Source organism: Gymnoscopelus braueri, assembly GCF_963280865.1.
Source record: "Gymnoscopelus braueri genome assembly, chromosome: 4".
Lineage (NCBI taxonomy): Eukaryota > Metazoa > Chordata > Actinopteri > Myctophiformes > Myctophidae > Gymnoscopelus > Gymnoscopelus braueri.
In genome coordinates, this window is record NC_137605.1 from 30,022,988 (window position 1) to 30,046,820 (window position 23,833).

General features: G+C 39.7%; 2 protein-coding genes across 2 annotated transcripts; both read left to right on the forward strand.

The window, feature by feature from the left end:
- The first annotated feature begins 794 nt into the window (after positions 1-794).
- On the forward strand, positions 795-7,431 carry rab25b (RAB25, member RAS oncogene family b). Its single transcript, XM_080427600.1, has 5 exons — positions 795-1,098; positions 4,943-5,138; positions 5,998-6,191; positions 6,383-6,463; positions 6,618-7,431. Exons 1-5 carry the CDS (start codon positions 1,062-1,064, stop codon positions 6,740-6,742), a joined length of 633 nt encoding a protein of 210 aa, XP_080283726.1. The 5' UTR covers positions 795-1,061; the 3' UTR covers positions 6,743-7,431.
- Positions 7,432-9,693: 2,262 nt separating this feature from the next.
- Positions 9,694-22,753, forward strand: rab11al (RAB11a, member RAS oncogene family, like). Its single transcript, XM_080425480.1, has 5 exons — positions 9,694-10,035; positions 14,056-14,251; positions 16,510-16,703; positions 17,954-18,034; positions 20,526-22,753. Exons 1-5 carry the CDS (start codon positions 9,996-9,998, stop codon positions 20,663-20,665), a joined length of 651 nt encoding a protein of 216 aa, XP_080281606.1. The 5' UTR covers positions 9,694-9,995; the 3' UTR covers positions 20,666-22,753.
- The last annotated feature ends 1,080 nt before the right edge of the window (positions 22,754-23,833 follow it).

Here is a 23,833-nt window from a genome sequence, read left to right on the forward strand (position 1 = left end):
GTAAAAATAATAATAATAATGAATGGCTACTATGTCATTGTATTTGTTTAATATTTTCCAACCATTCTAAAGTTTGCCACAAGTGGAACTCCTTGCTGCATTGCATTACATGCTGTACAGGAAAGAATTCAGGCAGATTTATTTTAACACGTTCAGTTTGAGCAGATTACATAAAAATGCATTTGCCATTACAAATATTTTAATTAGTAAGGTATTCATTACATTATTATTTCCTGCACTTTAAAGGTATGATTGTATGAATTTGACCAGAAAACCAACGGATACCTCAATTCAACAATGGGCCCTTTAAACAAGACCCTGTATGAAACTAGTTTTAATAAATGGTATGAAGGAGGCTATCACTAAAGCTGTACATGCATCATTGGCACACTTTTACTGTACGGTTAAAAGGTATTCTCATTTAATTTGAGTTTTTCCCATATGTCAGTCATGTATCATAGTACCCTCAGTCCTTAACGAGGAGCCCTGGCCTTGACTACACCTCCTTTCAATTTTCGATTCTGTGCGATTTCTAGGTCCCAGGAAGGAGGCTTTTTACACCTGTAAACCTGTGATGTGACAAAGTTGACATTAATGATGGGAGCAGCCACTCCCTGCTTCGTGTTCCCCAATATTGTTGGCAGTGATTTAACTGGTCCACAAGGTGGCACTCGGCTGCACATGCCGGCTGCCGTACCTGTCTAACCTGCCTACACTGGCCTATACTCTCATCTCACCAAGATCCGCCCTAGTCCCTGCCGCCCCCCCCTTCCCTTCCCAACCCAACCCCCATCCACTGAGAGGAACTACCTGGCTACACACAGCAAGCCTTGTTCAAACAAGACACTTTCTATTAACAAACGGGGAAGGACAGGCTTGAGGGTGGAATTTGTGTGTCAATTTTTTTTTACAGTCATTAGTTGGTCTGAACCTGACGGTTTGAAGAAGAGTGGCTTCAGCAGTGTAAATCAGTGTCATCTTGCATCTTCCTCAATCTGCGAATGCACCGGCTGAAGACAAGGCAGCAGTGTGTGGGGAGGCACCAGTGATAAGGGCACAAGATGGGTTCAGATGAGGCCTACAACTTTGTCTTTAAAGGTGAGGTCTTGTTCTCATGCAATTCAATGTCCAAATGGCATTTTAAAGTTCATGTCATATGGTAATTGTCTACTTGATAAAGTGCTAATGTGTGCAGTGTATCAGCAGGCTTGAGTAAATCCTTAGTCACGCATACTGTTTGTATGCGGATGTGCATGAACTTGCAGTGTGGCATTTCTTATGAATTTTGCAAAACGAACTCAAGTGATCTTGATAGGATTTACAGTATTACTTTTCTGCCTTGAATATGTCTCAATTATGCCCTGCCTCAGATGTGAGCATTACCAGTTGCTTAATCATTCTGCTGCACATGAGCACATTCCCTACATGTAACAACCAGGATGTGTGTGTGTGTCTGTCTGTCTGTGCGTGCGTGTGTGTGCATGCATGCGTACAGTATGTATGAAACCCAGCTCATTAGTATCATTCCACACACAGTATAACATAAAAAAAGTATTAAATTGTTTTCCAAAATGCAATAACCATTTTGGAAAGAGAAAACATTACCTTAAATGTAACTTTCAGTATCGCTAACATGTATTTTAAAATACATTTGACTGACTTTTGTCAGTCAAGTACTTGAATTACCTACTTAACCTTACCAAGTAGTGCTTCGATTTTATGCCAGCAATGTTTTTTGTTTTGTTTTTTAACAGATTAGATGTCCACCATTTCAAAACAGATTGGTGGATATCTCATTTGACTACAAACTACTTGATCTGATCATCTTTCATTCTGCCCCCACAACAGAAAAGCACTGGTTGACATATGTCCCTTAACAGATGTAAAGTAGATGATATGGTTCACAAGAGTTGACAATCGGGTACAAAAGAAAGTGACATTGATATAACATATCAATATCTGGAACCAATCTTACACTAGCCTCGATCTCCAGGCTTTTATTAATCTTACACCTACTCAAACCAAATTGTGTTGGACATGTAGTAAAATCACATTAGAGAGACACGCAGATTGATTTGTGTGTATGAACTGCGTTATGTGTATTACAATTGTTTTAGTTGCCCATAATAAAGTCTTGGGAACAAATTAGAGGAGAATGTCATCTCGAAAGGAAGGCTCGTTCTTCTCACCTCAGCATAAACAAGCTTAAAAGAAGCCTCTTGTCCCTATTTGTCATGGCAACCAGGGCATTGTTTGTTTAAGAAGTTACTCAGTGCTAGAGGAAGTGAAGGCAAAAACAGCCATGCTCTCACCTCACTAAATAAAGAAAAGTATGTTCAATGAGTTAGCTGTGAAGTTCAACTCAAGTTCAGTTGTTATTCAAATGGTCTGCACGCTTTCTATTGGATTTACAAAGAAATCACACACATTCTTAGACTTAATATTGTATAACACTGCAGCCTAAATATTTACAATATTTACCTCTCTCTCTATACACACACACACACACACACACACACACACACACACACACACACACACACACACACACACACACACACACACACACACAATATTTCTGGGCTAAACTCAAAATCTCAGATAATAATCATGGGAATGGTCACAGTCACCTTTTTTCCATGAAATAATTCCCAGTGGAACTGCTTATCAGTGTGTCATTGATTAAGAGCCAGGATGTGCTCTTATCTTTTGTACACTGAATTACTTGGTGTCGTCATGGTATTCACTGTTTTCATTACAGTATCCATATACTTGGGGTGCATTCCCTTGAGAAATGCACCAAACTCCCAACTTTTCACTGCCCAGTAGATTTAACTAGACTGCACTGCTTTGAGGTCTAATTTGTAGTTGTGCAAATGTGAAGTAATACGGTGAAACGGTTATATCCTAAATTATACCTGTTTTCTTCCTGAGAATTTGCTGTTTGAAGAACTCACATTCCTGTCTTTGTATACAGTACACTGTAGGTCACAATTAGAATCTGAGCAACTCAGCAAAACATTACATTAGGTGCAATAATATTTGTAAAACTTGTTGTCCAAAGCAAATAGTTTTGAGTTTGCATTCCTTACTATTGGCTGAATCTGTTGATCTAGGGATTTTTACTGTTAAATTCAACTAACTTAATAGTCTAAGTTTACATTTTACATTTAAATAATTTAAATCCTGTTCTGTTGTGCTGTCTTCATAGTTTTGGTAAGATCATCAGTTCTTTCAGAATCAGCACTCAAACACAGACAGGAGTTACTGGAAAATTCAGGAGTGGTGTCCATTGTGCCTTGTGGTAGATAGGTTTCTCTGACAAAGGTCAATGAAGTGAAGTGACAGCCTAACTCGTTCCACCTGATTTGGAATCGCTTCCCACTGTTGAAGGGACTTTAATTTCAGGAAACGGAGACTAACATTTGAGATTGTTTCCCTTTTGTGTGTGTGTGTGTGTGTGTGTGTGTGTGTGTGTGTGTGTTTCTATATAACTGCCTTGTTCTTTTTACTGTATATAATCCTTCTTTCCATGTAACTCCTTATGATAACCTTGTCATAATTTATTGATGTGTTAATACTAAATTAATTGTAAAACAAATATATATATATATATATTTAATATTAATCCATGACTGTCAAGCCCCTCATATTTTATGAGATTTACATAAACATATTTCAATGCTGCAGCAGGTCTCACAAACACCTGCACATTCTTGCTCAACATTTTGGTCTGACCTTGACCTTTATAGAACCTTTTCACAGCAGATATTTTAACAGGTAAACACAGCTGAATGTAATGGCATTAATTGTGGGTGTGTGTGTGTCATTTTAGGTGTCACTGTGCAAGCATGGGCAACTCCTGTACATGAAACTTCATGCTGGCACACAAAAGAAACACACCCACAATTAACATTATTACTGTAAATTCAGCTTAGTTTACCTATGAAAATGGTCCTTTGAGCAAGTGAAGACGGAATGACTGCGTTTTTGATTACTTGGATTGTGTGTGTCTAACACATTTATTTAGCTTTTAATTAGCTTTTATTCAGGTGTACAAGATAACGTATGTCTCACAAAATTCTTTCCCTATGTTATGTTAACATTATCTCTCACCTGTGGTAATTAATTCAGTTTCCATGCAGGTGTGGTTATATTATGTTTAATGCAGGACAAGATTGTGACATAGCCTTAATGATATAATGAGCCACAGCCCCAGACAGCTAAGATGAAGGGCTTATGATGGGCGAAATCAAGAGAGCAGAGCACACCTTGACTAAGGGCCTTACTCAAGGGCATCCTGGGGAGTGGCTCAAACCAGGCCCTGTGAATGTAAAAGAATATTTGAGTGTTTCATCTACATTCCAACATTCATAAGTCCCTGAAAGGCCCTGAAAACATGCCCTCAGGGGGTCCCTATACCCGATACTCCTTCACCCCAACATCTTGTTTTGTTTTTAAAACAAGGAAGGGTTGAACCGTTTGCCTTGAAAAGTACCTCTCGCACTCGATATTCCTGCTACACCTGCTATGAACACACATCCACTTACAAAACCCCTTTCACTCTTTCCTGGACCTGATGTAGCCATCCCTTGTACTGTTGAAAAACAATGCACAACACATACATACAGGAGAACCTGCCTTGGGTGTTAGAATATAGGCGGTACGGTCAGGTAAGATGGGTGTGAGTTGGTCAATATGAAGAGTGACAACCCTCACATATTAGTGTCAAAAATCCCCAAGGGTTTGAAAGACCCTCTTATAACGAAACTAACTACAGCCATAGGTTTTATCCTCGCAACAGTCTGTGTGCCCATCAATAACAAGTCAAATGTCCTTTTGAGGTGTGTGAACCAACCAACATTAGCTACTGTATATGCTTGACAAATAAAGGAACAGTATATGTGATGTCCCTCCAATCTGTCTTGCCTCTCCTCTGCAGTTGTCCTGATAGGAGAATCTGGTGTGGGCAAGAGCAACCTACTGTCCCGTTTCACAAAGAATGAGTTCAACCATGACAGCCGGACCACTATCGGTGTCGAGTTCAGCACTCGCACAGTACAGCTGCATGGATTCACCATAAAGGCCCAGATTTGGGATACAGCTGGGTTAGAGCGATACCGAGCTATCACCTCAGCGTGAGTACAAGGGACCATTACACACATAAACTAGGAAGACTTTTTAATAGCATGAAGTCATGAACACACACACACACACACACACACACACACACACACACACACACATGCACAAGTTTGGTCTCTTACTTTATTTTGCCATCTATTCTCTCTTTATGTTAACTTTTACTGGTGCGTTTTCTTGATCTGTTAAACTGTTATAAACCAGTTTAAACCAGTTTAGATTTGACTTGCCTTAAATTAGGTTAGATCAAAGGTGGTTGACTTGGGAGGTGCTACAGTATGATCAGGCATTACACACAAACAGGCAATTATGTTCAATTTCCTTCCACATAACCTGAAAAACCTCTGTTCCAGTTAATTTTCAACCAGCACATTCTGGTCCAACAATGCAATTGGTCGAGGCTCGCAGCTTTTTATTTGAACACTAAGACCTCAACACTGCTCCTTTAGCAATAAGGAAATTCCTTATTGTTCTTTTTTTATGAAGCTAGAAAGATTAACAGCTTGAAAACAATATAACCAGGTCTGTTTATTTTTTATGAGAAAAATCTGAGGATATGTTACACCACAGGATTAGCTCTTTGCTATCAGGCCGGCTTTTTGAGTAATTACTTCAATTATTAAGTGCAATATGCTAACTCCCATGGAAATTCCCATTTGTGCATTAACAGTTAGCCAAATTCTATGAAATTGGAGGACTGGGGAAAACCAAATGTAATTGGAAATTATTTCACAGGGATTACAGTAAATAGTTTGCCTGTGAACGATGGGGGGGGGGTATATATTCTTATATATACTTGTAAGATCACAGTATAGGTAAGCACAACATCAATCTGTTCTTATCTCCCTTAACCAGGTATTACAGAGGAGCGGTTGGAGCCCTGTTGGTCTTTGACATCACCAAACATCTGACCTATGAGAGTGTGGAACGCTGGCTGAAGGAGCTGTATGACCATGCTGACCCCCATATAGTAGTGATGTTGGTAGGAAACAAAACTGACCTGGCCTCAGAAAGAGCAGTGCCCACAGAGGAGGCTAAAGACTTTGCAGGTACATACAAATCCAATTACATGTGTGTGTGTGTGTGTGTGTGTATATATATATATATATATATATATATATATATATATATATATATATATATGCATAGAAAAAATAAACCAGGAAATGTTGGTGAGTTAATAAATTGTGCTTTATTTAGCACAAGGATAATGATATTTTACTTTGTTTACTTTCTGCAGCGAGGAAAGGCATATTGTATGTGGAGACCTCAGCCTTGGAGTCAACTAATGTTGAGGTAGCATTCAACGATGTCCTTGCAGGTAACCTTTACGAAAGATGTATTTCACATGTGTGCCTTCAACAATCCAAATATGTTGTCTATATAGGAAATAACCTGTAGTAAATCAATCAATCATTGAACTGACCTTTTTTTTTTTTACAATTAATTCATAACTGTATTTCCCATTCATTCAGAGATTCACAAGAAAGTGAGCAGTAAGGAGGTGATTCGGGGCTCCATCAATGCTGTGTCCTTATCAAGTCCCACCCCCAGAGCAGACAACACAGAGGGGGGAAAGCCTTGCTGCAGGAACATCTGATCGGACTAAAGCCTAATTTATTCCGTGTTGTGCGACTGAGTATAAATTAGGCTTAACCCTTAACTTAAGGGGTCAGTCAGGGGGAAATCAGAGTGGAGCCGTTTGTAGCAAACCACACTGCAGACCACAACAGCTTTGGAGGACAGGCCTCTGTGCCAAAAACACTGCTGCAAGCCCATTTGACAATGACTGATTAAGTTAGATAAGATATGCACAGTAAAATCACAGTAAAGTAAAGTAAAAAGTGTTAATGCAACGCTGTGAGTGTACAAATGGATACATTAACACTGAGGATTTTACTGTGTGGCATTTGATGAGATGAAATATCAATGATCTGATAATGGTCTGAGAGCAGGTCAACGGAAAGAAAAATATACGTATGTCTAAACAGAGTTTGGAAAGTTACAGTATGTAAATGATTAAATGCAACGTGGAGGAGGCAGAGAATATAAGTCAATGTTATGTTTTAACTTTGCCTCTAGAGACAGTGATTTTTAAAATGTAAATTGTAAGTGATTGTTCCTCATTTTCATCAACTGAACGATGCATGGGTGCGTTGGGTAATGTTACATTTATTCAATATAACTTGCTGTCACAGCCGTGCATGTGCTCTCATAAATGATCTGTGATCAAATATGACTGACTGACTGTATATTATTGCTGTGAAATAAATGATTAATTGCAGCGTTTCCCACTGAAACACTCACTTGTTAGAATGGAACAGCCGTGGAAATAGCTTTTAGATCATATGACATGAAAACTATCCACTGAAACCGTTACGAATGGAAGTGTTTTACATGGACCGCAACTCCTAGAGCAGTGGTTCCCAACCTTTTCTGGATCAGGGGGGGCCCACTTGAAAACCTCAAGTGTTCACGACCCACCCATCTGACCAGTGACCACGGCAGCCATGTTACAGTAAGGGGTCAGGGGCCAGTTGCACCACCTTGCACACTAAGTTCAAACTTAGCCTAGTTATAGCATAACCCATTGAATCCGGGGACGCATCTCTGTCATTTTAGATTTCTTTGGCTATTCAAAAATAGCAGATATACAAGCTCATAGCGCGGCACGGAGTTTGTAGATCTGCTATTTTTTGACAAATCGTAAATATGTGTGCAAATCTTTGAATATATGTATTTTTTTAAATCTATAAATTATATAAATTATAAATTTAAAGATTTGCACACATTTTTACATTAAAAAATAAATAAATAGCAGATCTACAAGCTCATAGCGCGGCACTCTGTGCCGCTCTATGAGCTTGTAGATCTGCTATTTTTGAATAGCCAAAGAAATCTAAAAATGACAGATACTTTCCAGGTCTAAATAGTTTTTTTAAAAGCCATTTCAGCTATAACTAGGCTTAAGTTTGAACTTAGTGTGAGGTGGTGCAACTGGCCCCTGGTGGGTGGGCCGCGTGTTTATTTTAGAGATCAGTCGATCGATTGTGTTCCGGCTTGGATCAATGGAACTAACATAGTAATACTTAAAGTTCCAATTCATCAGTAACACAATAAAAACTTCATTTTTCAAGGTTTAAAAGAAAAAAATACCATGACTTTTTATTTCATTCATTCTTTAATATTAATCAGTGTTCCCTGGCCCACAGGTTGGGATTCACTGTCCTAGGGCTAGAGAGACCACTCTGGAGTTTGGCTCTTCAGAAATAGGGAAAATGTTATTTATTGATAGTAATTGATGTAAAAAGAAATGTGACCTACAGTACATGTCATGTGTGTAATAATAAGCATTGCTTATTAGGCTATATTGGATAGTAAGGAATCACAGTACTTAACAAATGATATTCTGCTGCTTAGACTGGGATGGAGTGGTATTTCACAGATCAGAACAATACAGGTCATATCAAGTAGGCTATTGGTATTTGTGACTGACTCGTATGAAATAACTGTAAACCGTTTCTTCTAAAGCCTAATTGTTGTACGTTTGCAAAAAATAAATACTTTTCAAATAAAAAGATTGTATTTTTTTATTAGCAACTACTAACTTTTTTCTCTCCATTGCGATTCCTTTTGCAGAAGCCAATGTCACCTGATACCAAACAAAGAAATTGCTCCCCAAAAAAAAAGAAAGAAAGGGAAAAAGGTTCAGGATGACAGCTTGTTCCCTTCAATAATTGATGGGTACCTAACCTACCCTCTGGTAACTTCCAACTTGGAGGCATCTACTCCTCAGGGTAGCGACATGGGGAATCAGAGTTTCAAATACGATTGGTGTGGTAGTCTGTTTCTAATCTAACAGTCTAGTCTAAAAGACACAGCAAAACCCTTTTCAAGGGACGAGACCTATATTGAAGTTCGAATATAAAAACAGAAATAATTAGCAAATTGATCGAAATCACAAAGAAAAACACTTTAATTAATTTTGTAAATACAAGGGAAAAAAATAAAATGGAAACATTATTCCCACCCCTTATATTCCTAATTAAATAATGACTTGCTGACTTCCGTATGAAATAGCCTACTCTTCCTATGTATATAAAATATGCATATCCTATACACACACTGACACACACACACACACACACACACACACACACACACACACACACACACACACACACACACACACACACACACACACACACACACACACACACATAATAAATACATATACATCCCCCATAAACATTTGTTTATTGGCTGTCAGACAGTCAACCTGTACTCTTGGTACCATATTATGGGTGCGTTCGAAAATACAGCACTGAGCGCACTGGCCAATACAAACTAATAGGCGAGTGTGCTCCGGTGCGTAATTTCCGAACGCACCCTATAACTCTATGCTTGGTGTGGAGAGACGACGTCGTCTCCAAACAACGACAAGCACATCGGAGCGACAGTAGCATTCGACCAATCACACGCGCTCCTGTTGACAGGTGTCTGTCCTTGATTGACCAGTGGACAATGAGGGAGAGGCGGGGCTTAGTGGATGACGTAATGTCGTTCGGGGAAATGGCAAATGACAGCAGACGTGAAGAAAGAAGAGGAGACGAAACTTTCCGAGGATAGTTTGTAGTGTTTTCATTGCGAATTTGATGCCCATAAACAACAACATAGCAACACAATAGTAACGTATATTCTTTTAGAATAAGTTAGTGTCACTGTTGTTAGAGCGAGAGCTGAAAACCGTGAACACGGCGGTCGATCTGAAGATAAACACCAGAAGTTTGTTCGGCCAGCATTAGGACCCGACCGATACTCGGTAGAATAATAGTTACCGAAGAGAAGACGATATGACGAACAGAGATGACGAATACGACTATCTCTTCAAAGGTTTGTAACGTCACTGACTGGTCTTATATTATATATGACTTTTACATTTCTACATTGGTACATGCTAACCGCTTCTACATACTCTGTTGTTCAGTTCTTCTTGACCGTTCTAAAGTACGTTTGATTTTAGCCCTGAAACATGACTGTCATACCATGACAGTCATGGATGAACTTCAACCTGGTGTTTGCATTTTCTCCATTTACGGCCCGTACGTCTACATAAACGTTCAAATTTGAAATATAAAGTGCTTGCCCCATGGCCACGGATGTTACAATTCTGTTCGGGATAGCAGAAGTACCCGTATCTTCCGTATTGTTCAACAAAAAGCATTTTAATCCGATCGGTGGCCATTTTCTCCGAATTTCCTCCATATGCTTTTAACTACGCGACCCTATCGGTTGGGAGGTGTATTGCACTCTGATTCATTATAACTTGACAAGAAGATCGGATTAAAATGCGTTTTAGTGAACAATACGGAAGATACGGGTACTTCTGTGGGCCCGAACAGAATTGTAACATCCGTGCCCATGGGGTAAACACTTAATATTTGAAATCTGAACGTTTATGTAGATGTACGGGCTGTAAATGGAGACAAAGCAAACACTAGGTTGAAGTTAATCCATGACGGTCGTGACAGACGACCGTTGTGTCATCCATGGCTAGTTTGATTTGTACATTTCCATTTAGTAACGTTAAACCCTTGTACTTAATGCTGTAATATCACATGGGTCAATTGCCAGCATGGAATGCTTGGTCGCGACACATGAAAATGCACAGATGTTACTATAACTTTGTTAATATGTTGCCTAGTTGGGAAACCAGACCATATGGCTACGTTAGGGCTGGTGGTGACGAGCTGCTGGATTGTTAAAGGATGGTTTGCTAATAAGCACACCTAAGTATCGCATTAAATAGCATCTACCGTGGAGTCATCATCTTGCACAGGCCTGTGATGCAATCCAATGGTGTGGAGGAAGTACTGGTCAACAAGCGGTTGTAATAATAAGCTATTGCAGGATATCAACACACCGCACAGATTGGGTTTCTTCTGTTTATGGGGAAACATTGCATTGGCTACTATAGGGAAACCACGGTGGCTGTATTTGAGGACTCCATTCTGTGCCCACATTAAGTAAAAGTGGTGTACTGGCCTGAAAATGTGTTTTTTCAACTGTCCTATGTTTAAAAACAAAAGTGGTATGTGTGTGTGTATGTATGTATGTATGTATGTATGTATGTATGTATGTATGTATGTGTGTGTATGTATGTATGTATGTATGTATGTATGTATGTATATGTATATATATATATATATATATATATATATATATATATATATATATATATATATATATATATATATATATATATATATATATATATAAATAAATAAATAAATAAATAAATAAATAAATGCCAAGTGTAAAATGTAACAGGCCTTCCCTTATTGTTCTCTCTACTAGTTCCCCTTGTACATTGTCCTAGACGAAGGGAAATGCCATGCTCGGGGTCCTTTGTTCAAATATGGAACACTAAACAAGGAGTCATCAAACTGGAAATACTTGCACTGAAGTTAGACTGTGTGTGTGCGTGCATGCTTTTGTGTCCACTGAACAGCTTCCTGACAGCAAGTACGGACAATTAAAAAGACACCTACTCAAATAAATTGGTTTTCTTGCTTCTGGTGGCCAAATATCTTGTTAATCTGAATTTATTGGACTACATGGTGAAAATACACACTGCAGCATTAAACTAAATTGCTGATATGGGAATGACTGTCAGTTATCTCCCACCTTACCAGGAAGAACTAGAATGACTGTTAAACTGGTTCAGTCCTATCACTTCCTTTTTTTTTAATGGCCTTATTTGTACTGCACTCACTGTTAGAGAGCATGAGTCAGTCAGGTGAATCATGATTGAATCACAGACTGCTCCCAGATGAGCAAAAGTTGTCCTGCTAATGAAGTCATCCCTGCTTACACGTGCAGTCTTCCTTGCCTTCCAGTGAATGTATTCTAAATCCCTTACATTCGATTGTGATCATCAAAGTGAAGTTTGTCAATAAATAGTAGATCTGCACAACACATTATTAGTTTTAGCCTTTCCTTTATTGACAATTTGGTTGACTAAAAGTTACGCTAATCTCTAAAACAATACAGTTTTCATGCTTTTCATTACATATTTAAAACCCATTTAATTACAAAGTAACAATAAATAATTTGATGCCATACTATATGTAATGTCATTGCCTTTTGCCTTTCACTACTGATTTTCCTTTAACAAGATATAAAGTATAATAATGGCATGGGCTCCCTTTCCAGTCTTAAGCGACAGATAGCAAATGAGGTGTGCACTTGGTGAACAAATTATTAGTATTTGTGGTGTCTCTCTGCTTCAGCGGGTTGTGTCCCTAATTAAGCCAGCATGCACCAAATCATTATATTCAGTAACATTTCATGGTGTCTATCTGTCTGCTACAGTGAGTTACGCTGTGGAAGTGCAGGCGCTAAAAAGTTTATTTTTCACAATGTCATGCATACACGTATTGGCATGAGCTGTGATTTATTGGTCTACTTTGTGCGGACATTCAGACAAACCTTGTAGGCCGCTTAGCCTTTGGCCTTGAGACCTAGTTCAGATATCCACTTAAAGCCAGCATTATGTGGTAATTTCACATAAATAGCGCAGGGCAGCACTGAATGGATTGAGTTGTTCAAGGTTAACCTTTTTTATGTTTCTTAAAACATATTTAGATGATATTGGGTTAACATTCCCAAAGCACTCACAATACCAGCATTAGTTTCACAAACACTTTTGCCAGATCTAACAAAGTGTGATTCTGTTGTTACCTGTCCCTTTTAATTTCCTGACTTGCATATACACACACATACTCAGTCTGTGCCTGCACTGGGATAGGCCACGTAAGTTCTGCAGGGTTGTATCTTATAATAGAAAGGTGTCATGTCTTTCGAGTTGAGGAATGCAAATCTACACAATGCTTAGTGGTAGGGTGTGTAACTTGGCCATGCTATTGCATTTCTCATGGCAAAGGTCCTGAAAGTGGTTGCATAATGTTTTTTTTTGGTCCACCCTGGTTCCTTTGTGCCACGCGAAAACCAGAATGTCAGTGTTAACTCTTTGGCATGTCGGGAAGTTACGTTAGTGGGGAAATGTAGTCAAAAGAGACCTCCACTTCTAAGAAAAGTCTTTTAAACTACAAATTCAGACCAGTCAAGTTGATGAAAGATAACTTGTGAGACAAGTGGACCATTGTCTGGCTTTATGAGCTAGAGCCAGCCACATCAGTGCTGACATGTCTCTACCAGTGTCAGTTACAACATAGTAGCGTGATCATGTAATGAGCTTAACTACTAGGCTACAGTTTCCCTGCTGTAGGTGCAGCAGTATTGCTTCAGTACATTATTGCAGATGGATGATTTGTCAATATGACTTCAACATCCCACAGTTTCTATTTACCAATAGCAGGGCGGTGAGGTGGTGAGATGGTACAGTAGCTTCTCTCTAACCAATTAACTCAGCTTGCTTGCCAATCATAGTAGAAATGTGTTTCAGAGAGTCAATTTTATTTTAATGGGCTCTGTTAGCCCTCTTAGCAGCCATTTAGTATTTTTTTTGCAAGAGTACAAGACTGTAGAATGAAGGTTGGTTGGTTACCTGGCACCTGCCAAAATGGTTGTTGTATACACAAACTTCTAACCCACTGTTGTTAACAGTTACCAGTATGTGGCTGTTGTTAATTTCCCATCCTGGCGATGATCCAGTAGATGTTAACATAGGTATGAAGAAGTCAAATTGCAAGCTTAAATCTTTCAGAGGTAAATTCACATTATAGATGTTGTAATCGCTTACTAATTATAGTACATAATGTGCTCTGGCATTCTTACAAGCATATTATACTCAGTACTTATAGCCTATCAATTCCATTGATCTTTGACTATTGATTGCTGTTATTTTTTTCTTTTCCAAGTTTTCTAACTTAATGTTTTCCTGTGTTGTAGTGGTGCTGATTGGAGACTCGGGTGTAGGCAAAAGTAACCTGCTGTCTCGCTTCACTCGTAATGAGTTCAACCTGGAGAGCAAGAGTACCATTGGGGTGGAGTTTGCAACACGCAGCATCCAGGTAGAAGGGAAGACCGTCAAGGCTCAGATCTGGGACACCGCTGGACAGGAGCGGTACCGGGCCATCACCTCTGCGTAAGTTATATAATGGACCATGACAACATTTATGTAACCCTTAATGTTGTGTTCACATTTTCATGTCTTTGACAAAAGCTACAAAAAGACAGAGCACGGCCAGCTACATTGCTGCTGAAGTGTTGCTCAAACCACACTGTGTTAATGAAAAGCGTAGGGTTAAATAGCACAGGGAACTGGTTAACAGCACCAATGAGTTGTTCATCCATTTATGGAACAGAGCAGTAACTGTGGGAAGAGAGAAGGGGAATGGAAATGATGAAACAAAAACATATTATTTTGATTGATGCTTCACTGCGTCATTGGAGTGCTAAAAAAAAAAGATAAAGTTGAAGCCAGCCGAACCTTTTTGGGTACTGCTAGCTTCACACCAGTTACGCAGCGTCAGTTTGAAGCTTCGTGTTGCTGGCTTCCATTGAAAATTACTTGCAGCCTGTTGTTTTGTCGCCTCTTTGAAGCATTATGCTGAACGCTGCGTTCACACTAGTGGCTACAACTGGTTAAGAACAAGAATTAGTTTTTCTTCTATTTACGGAATGGAGCATGAATTGTGGGGAGAGAGAGAGAAGGGGAGTGGAAGTTGTGAAACAAAAACATGATTGATTGACGCTTCACTGCGTCATTGGAGATGAAAAAAAAGAAGCCACCGGAACTCTTTTTTTGTAGCGCCCGTCACGCAGCGGCAAGTGTCAGGCATCAGTTTGTAGTTTCATGACTTCTTTTGAAAATGACTTGTAGCCTGTTGCTTTGTCGCCACTAGTGTGAACGCAGCATTAAGGGCCATTCACACTGAGCACTATAACTACAATCTGGGAACCCATTAGGTAAAACAATTATAATTTTTTCCCTTCTTTTTGCCTCTGGGGGCACCACCTCCTTTTTTTTGTGTAGAAACAGAAACTCGGTTTGGCTCCTCCCCTTTCTTAGTCCACTTCCCCCCGGGTGCTTCTGTGTTTATTCCTGCTAACAACAACACTACATGTTTAGTGGTGCTGACAGATTCTGCTGTTAGCAAAATCTGTTTTGAGAGATTACTATAACTATGGCAGAGTTCACACCAACTATAAAAAAAAATACAGTAGTTATAATGCTCTGTGTGAACGGCCCTTTAATCCTACACACAGTATCTTTCTCTCTTGCATGTATAATACCAAAGCACATTTACACACGTCAGTGCATGCAATTCAATATTTATTTCTGTTTGGAATTTCTGATTTTGGGTAAGGCATACAAATTCAGCAGTTAGATGTTAATACAAGCATGCCGTCAACACGGTATTGAACAATTTAAATCTATAATTTATTCATTGCAGTACATCATTTAAAAAAAGTGAAGTAAAACTGCTGTCTACATTACTCAGCAGCGTTGGCTGCCTTTCCAGGAGAAATGAGAATGAAACAGAAATGTTGTCATTGATGTAAAACAGAAAAATGAAACAGAGGCCTGTCCTCTGTATGAATTGGCCCCAGAACCAACAGACTGTTGACAGTCCTTAAACCACATGAACCCTAGCATCCTAGCCTCTCATAATAAGTGTTTGGTGAAAATGGTGAACATTATGATATTTTCGGCAAAAAGATTTGATGTAGAGGGAAAGAAGGAGAGGACCAAGACCCCTGGGTGACCCCGGTCAATGAAGTATATGGTTTTAAGTGGTTAAGATAGTTGGAAAGGTCTGCTATGGAATCCTACACTATGGGCTACCACAGGGTGTTTGTTCATAATGGTTAAAAACCCTCCTGTAACCAAAAGGTGCCAGGAATCATGCCCTATGACCACAAGTTTTAAATCCTGGTGTCCCTGAGCGTAGTCTCGCGAGCCAGACGGTTGGCTCTCACAATTTTCAAATGCTTCCGTCATACACTCGGAGTCTGGAACACAGAATCGCTGAAAACGATTCAGGGGTAAAGCGGATATTGCAGTCTTACATTTGTCTTACATTTGTCACGTACATTTGTCCTAATGTAAATCACATCGAAGCATATATAGCTTGCTGCTTAGCTACATTTTAAACATATTTTAAAATGCATGTTTGTGAACGAAAATTACGAACAGATAACGGCTTCCTTTCTCAGCTTTCGGAAGGTGTAGTTCCAGACTATATAGCATTCGGAGATTGTGGAATAGTAGTCTGGCCATGTGAGACTACCCTGAACTAGACCCTCAATACCTGCTGTACCAACGTTTCCCTTTCAGTACCACACATAAAAGTGGTCTAATCCAATTTATATTTCTTTCTGTCTCTCTCTATTGTTTAGGTACTACCGTGGGGCAGTTGGAGCTCTCTTGGTTTACGACATTGCGAAGCACCTGACCTATGAAAATGCTGAGCGCTGGCTGAAAGAGCTTCAGGACCATGCAGACAGCAATATCGTCATAATGCTGGTGGGCAACAAAAGTGACCTGCGCCATCTACGGGCAGTGCCCACAGATGAGGCCAAGGCCCTTTCAGGTACCCTCAAATAACACATTTCACACACAGGTCCTATTTTTGAACTTTGCAAATGGAAGGATGTTGTTTTTGGTATGCAAATACTGTTTAGTTTGTTATTGTTTTAATTTGTATTTTTGGACTGAATTTGAATAATTAGAGCATTCATTTTGGTCAGATAGACAGTACCAGACCAGAGAGTAACACCAGCTTAAAAGGTTTGTTACATGTAGATGCAATATATTGTGGAATAACAATGACTGTGTGTGAGAGTAAAGGCGGTTACACACCGGCGAATATACGCAAAGTTCGGACTCGTTCCGAATAATTAAAAAACGCTTTTTTCGCTCCGCGAAACTGGTGTGGAAGCTTGCATTGACTTTATAAGGTTTAAAAATAAAACGTATTATTCGCATGAAAAAAATCGTCCCGTGTGTAAGGACCTTTAGAGCACACACACACACTAGTATAGTAAGATGGGTAAAGTGCAAAAAAAAGTTTGATGTGTTGCCCATACGGAATCAAAATTATGTTAATTTTAAAGGAATAGTTTTTAGAGTTTTTTTTTTGTTTTTGACGCACCCGAGCCAATAATTTGATGGCCGAGTGTATTTCTGGTAGGACACTCTAAGAGACTACTTTGAGTCTCCTACCGGATACATTAGCATCTTTCCGCCAGTAATGAAATTATTGGCTTAGGAATGTGATAAAAACAAAAAAAACTCCTGAATTCAATGCTTTATGGGGTGTGTAATCGATATTTTATGGGTGAACTACTCCTTTAATATACTGTTCTGTCATTTTGGCTCACGAAGATTGAACAAGGGTTAATTTTTTACAGGTGGCCTGGCTGCCTGGTCAAGTGTAACTTTGACAATCTTTAGCCATTTCTAATTAGTAGATTGGCTGCGCTGGGCCTACGTATTTATCTTGACCTTGGCTTATGTTTGTTTTAGTATTGTGCATAATGCTTTGACTTGTAAATGACTCTTGATAAGGCTGTCTCCAAAGCAGACAAACACAAGAGTGCTGTTGGTCCACATTAGAGTGAAAAAAGTAGGCTTAGTTTTTCAATGCCATGGTACTAGTGTACTTAAAGTCTCTTTGGTGTTGTGTAATCTACAAAAATGTTATTAAATAAAATGTTATTCAAAGTACATTTTGCAATAGCACAAATACATAAAATGTTTGCATTGGGAAAACCCAGTGGCAGAGTTGGTACCATACTTTACATATCTATATGATGACATTGTGTGCTTGTGTTTTTACAGAGAAGCATGGCTTGTCCTTCCTGGAGACCTCAGCATTAGATTCATCCAATGTGGAGCTTGCTTTCCAGACCATCCTCACAGGTCAGTTTCATTGCACTCAAAATATTCATTACATTTGTATTTAAAATCTGAGAAAGGAAGAGCTATTGAATTTGTCACTGTGGTAGAACCTTGGGTTATATACTGTAGCTACATGGAAATGATACAAGGTCAAGGCCCACTTGTCCGAAAAGTAAATCAAATGAATGTTAAATCCAATCATTATTTGTTCTTTCATGAATAACCAATAATATTTCATGAAGCCGGTTGCTCCGCCATTTAAACGCAATTGCCCGTCGGGCAACCTGAAAGCAAACGCCACTTGCCCGAACGTTTTATTTACTTGCCACGGGCAGTCGGGCAACCGTTAGTGTCAACCCCTGTAACATATATGCATACATACATACCCACATACGTGTGTGTGTGTGTGTATACATACACATATATATATATATATATACACACACACACACACACACACACACACACACACACACACACACACACACACACACACACACACACACACACACACACACACACACACACTCTGTTGTATATATACTGGCATAATCTGTTTATGTGCTAAAATGTGATTTTGAAATATGTTAAGACATACAAAGAGAATGAATGGACTACTTTGGTTTCCTTGATCACAGAAGCAACAGATAAAGATGCTCAACAATATTTGGACATATATCCTGGCCAGCCATACAACCCAAGGCTGTACCAGAAGTTCAACATCGATTTAAAGGGATACTTCACTTTAGGGCCGGGGACACATTTAAAAAAAATATTAAAAATAAATGAAAAAAGTTATGGAAAATTCATGGCCCCCTCACGCATTAGAGTGTCCTACTAATGTGTGAGGGGGCCATGAATTTTCCATAACTTTTTTCATTTATTTTTAATATTTTTTTTAAATGTGTCCCCGGCCCGAGAGTGAAGTATCCCTTTAAGCATAGCGTTGTTTCAGCTACTTTTCTTCATAGTGTATTTAACATGTTGGTGCTTGTCTTGTACACTAGGTGGCAGCAGAATCCAGTTAATCAAATGGCATATCACTGGTGTTCAGTCAATGGCTTGAACACTTCCTGAGGTTTATTTATTTTTCTATGTCAAAAGCATGGGTAATTGGCCAACTCAAGGGCCTCTCACCTGGTGAGAGCCCCTATCAAGGCATCCATTTCCCAGCCAGTAAGAGTCAGTAAGAGCTTTTCTTTGGGCCTGGTCTCTCTCTGCAATGCAAATTTGGACCCACCTGTCCACTGAGGGAAAATACAGTTTAGATTGTTTCACATGTATTTACTATTACAAAAATCTGTATAACCAATTTTATGTAAGGGGATATATTTAGCCACCCATAGGAATTGTTTGGTCACAGATTGGTAAGCTTAAAGAACAACTGTCTGTGACTATTTCAACCTGTGGAGTGTCTAAAAGGATTATCAACAAGTTGAGCCATGGTCATGTGAGGGAGTGCCTTGCCCGGTGTCGAGTCGGTCGGATAGGGGGTTTCCAGAACCGCCAAATCGACCGATATGCCCGTATACAGCCATAATGGAGATCCGGTTGTCCAGAACCACTGATCCGACCGATATGCCCATATCAACTTCAAACTCGGTGTGCGTACCGCCGAGTCCCAGAGTGATGCGCCCAAGTGGGAAGTCGGTCGGATCAGCGGTTCTCCAAAAGATATTGATGAACCCACAAATCCACATATGAGTACCCTGATGTCATCAGTATGACCATATATGAGAATAAAAGGGACACTGACAGACAGTTACAGAATTATTCCTATATGGACATATAAGGGACACGGAGAGACAGACAGGTACAACAGGTACTCTGACAGCGGGTATTGCATAACCGGGTGGGGCATGTATTTCTAACTTTCATTGTTCCCGGTGCCAAATAGACCGGCACCGCTCTAGTAATTTCTAATTCATAAAAACTTCTAACAAGCGAGCCCCATTGAGCTAATGACAATGCTAATTAGCTCATTAAGGTAGGAGAACAGTAGGAGTTGGAGGCATGCTAGCCGGCCAGTAGGACCTGAACTGGAGACCGATCAGATTAGGGTAGACATGCAAGGTACAGACAGTGAGGGCAGGCAGAGAAGAGGTCTGCCACTTCTGTAAGTGCCATCCATCTGGTAACTAATGGAGCGTTAAAAGTTAGTGGTAGTTTTACCACCAAACCTGTATAGTGTCACAGCTGTAGCCAAGGAGCTCTTCATGTTTTTTTTAACTCAAAATTCCCTCATCCTTATTTACTTTTCAGGACTGAACTCACTGTGCTGTAGTTTTTATTAAAAGTTAAGCAGTGCCTAAAAATAGATGCGGGAAGCCGGGAACCCCAGATGACGAGAGTCACTGTGATGCCAGATTAAGATGCAGTTGTAGACCCTGCAGTCAGGAGCCTTGTTATACAGTCTGTTTCACCATATAAAACGCTGCCCGTTTGCGACCTTGTTTTAGTCATATATGCTACTAACTCGCTGCCTCCGCTCAATCTTTTCTCTCTCCTGCAGCCATCTACAACATAGTGTCACAGAGGCAAATGTCAGGACGCACTGACTCTGACTTTTCACCCGGCTCCAACGTGGTGCCCATCACGGTGCAGCCCACACAGACCTCAGCCAAGCAGGGACCCTGCTGCCAGAACAACTGAGACCACACCCTGTTACCTCCACCTCTAGGGCCAGGGAGACAGACAGACAGGAAGACAGGGGAGACAGAGACAAGGTAGAGGGAACCATTTCATGCAGAGGCACAGGTACAGGGGTTGGATTTAGTCAATTAATGTTCATATGAAGAAGGCAACCTGAGTTTGAGGAAGTTAAGAAAAACAGACTGTGGGAAGGAAAAGGAGAAAGAAGCTGGAAAGCGAGACATCAGCTTTGCTTCTTGCATCTACTTTGTATTGTGTCCTCCAAATGATCCGTCCCATCCATATATGATGCATTTAGCTTTGCTATCAGTACCAGCTTCTTAAAATGAAAAAAAACGTGAGCAGACTCGAAGTAGTAAGAAACTGAGGATATTCGATCCCCTTGTATCTCATCACATTTCTCTCCCTCTCAATCATTCAACCATTGAAATCTCTATTTAATAACGCTGTCCCTCAGTTCCCCTGAACAACAGGTGAAGTGGCATTAAGAATCGTCATAGAATACACCAGTGTGAACTGCAAGCCCCATCTCTATGGTCAGTCCCATCATCCCAAAATTCATTGCATTTATATCCCACATGATAACTTATTGAGCACTAGATGAAGGTCTCATTTGGCTGAGGGGTTTGTGCAACAACTCTAGGTTAAGACTTTTTGACGCTTCTTACTTTGCAGTGAAGGCTGTCCTTTCACTGGTAATTAAATCCATTTTTATGAGGGTGCTGTTAGGGGCAACTATCCCTCGCTAATGGAGGAACAGGGAGTTAAAAGTGATCTCATCCCGAGATGAGAACAAGTCATGAACCAATTCAATCTATGCGTAACAGGAAGTCTCAGAGCAATATCATCTCTCCTCTACATACAGTATGTAATTTCTCTTTTGATTGCTTGTGATCCATGTTCTGAACACATTTCCTATCCTTTTTTGGACACTTGCTATTCTACTGACGAGTCACGCTTTCGCAAGCTTCGTCAGGGTGTTGTTTGAACACGATACATAGCAGGATTATTGCATCGATATTGGACAGGATCACTGTCGCTCTACTACTGTCTATGACCATTTCAGTACTTCAGCCCATGGGCGGGGGTAGAGTGGGCTGATGGCGGAGACCAGTTCAAATGGACCTGGTAGCTGGGATGGAGGAATAGATCATGTTTCAGGGGATGGGGTAGTGAGGGCACTCAGCCCTGCCCTGCTCCCCTACAGTCTCTGATGCACCCAAGATGGCCTGTTTTACTGTAAATTAAATCCTCCATTGCCCACCACCTGCCCCCCTCTGATCTCACTCTCCTCTGTATTGAACTGCAACAGGAACATGCCTTCTGGAATCTCCCTCAAGAATACACCAGCCTTTAACTTGTCGTTGCTTTCCTGGAGGGCAATGTAGCTTACTCAGGGGGTGGGATTTGTTTAAGTAGACACTATAGATGCACTGCAATAACGTGGTCTTAACAATGCAGTTAATGTTGCATGTTTGTATTTATCATTTACAATCAAACTGCAGTGAAAGTTTCCTTCTCACTTTGGGAGGTCTTAAGTCACTTGTTTGAATCAGAAATTGATATTTATAAAACTTTAAAGGCCCAGTATTAAAGAAAACACATGTGTCTTCTTATCTATGCATTCAGATAGCTTCAGTGTGCCAAATGCCATTGAGCTCCATTGTATTGGAGCCGAAATTAGATAAGATTATATTGAGATGGCCAAAATCTCCAAACGTTTGCAAATTAACACTGAAACTACTGTATCTGCATGGATATAGCACTCCAGATAAGAGGAAAAACATGGTCTTTTTTATTTTGGGTGAACTTCCCCTTTAAGACTGGATAAAATATTAATTACTTAAGATAGTTTTTTTGTTGTGTGATGGGTTGTCAGAAAAATCTGTTTTGTTTTTTGCCCTTTTTTTAAGTGTTCTTTTGAGCGAACACATACATATCCTGCTGACATGTTTCTCCATCAACACTGTTCTGTCAACTTCACAGGTCCTCAATTGGGTGGTGTATGTTAAAGGTTTTTAGATGTTTAATCTGTATATGTGGAGTTTGGACTACATACTGTATGTATTAATAAATCTCATTTGTTAATTGCCTGACTCCAAGTATTTCTTAATTTAATTTGGAATTGCATTCTTTAAATAAATCAAGACAGACATGAACATCAGAACATAGCACACTGACTTTCTATTGATTATTTCATTTTTTGTTTTATTAGAAACATTTACAATACATCTTGAATCTTGGAAAAATAACAAAAAACTGAAACTAATATGGCGCAGATACAATAATAAAAGTGTTCCAAAAAATGTAAATCACAAAAAACATGTGCTATACGAAATAAACCTGCAATATCACATGCCTTGTAGGGGCATGCCACACTGGTAACAGAGTTCAAAGACTTTCTTTTTTCATCCATCAAAGTGACGGTCAGCCACAGAGGGCCAATGGCAAACCCTCTCTAACTGTTCACATAGAAACCAGAAACTAGTGCCAGGTGATGCTGGCCCAAAAAACTAATGCACTAAGACCACTATTAGACCGGTATGTACTGTAACAGCTCTACTGTGCTGGAAGAATCGGAAACGCTACCAAAGACAAACTGTTAGACTGTATTGGCCCCTTCGGAAGAGTTTAGGAGTTTGATGGGCAGCACCAGTTCAGTCCCCATGCTTCACAGGTGGTAGCAAATGTGCCAATCTAGTGTAATGTATCATGGCTTTTCTTTCTCCTGTGTCAACTCTAGTGTTACTGTTGAGCTTAAAGTCAGCCCTTATGAAATGGCAACAGCTTTGCATCACTTAAAGAGAACACGAAGAAAATCAGGTGTGGAAAAAGTGGAGCCAAGGACTGAAATGCCTGATGTCAAACTCCATTCAACTTGCTTGTTTCCAATGAGGCTCAACTATGAAAATCTACCAAGGAGAAACAACCCAAGAGTACTTATGTTAAAAAATATTAACACAGATTCTGCACTGTTTCTCCCATCTAAGTGACCATACAACATACATGCAAACTAGTACGGATATGAATCTGTAGTGTGTATATGTGTGTGCAGCTAGTTACATAGATCTACTACATGGTGCACTTTTTCCGCTTTTAGATGTCTCTGCTTGATTTGCCCACCCTGTCCTTTAACACATTAGGGGAAACTTGATCATTAAGGCTTTG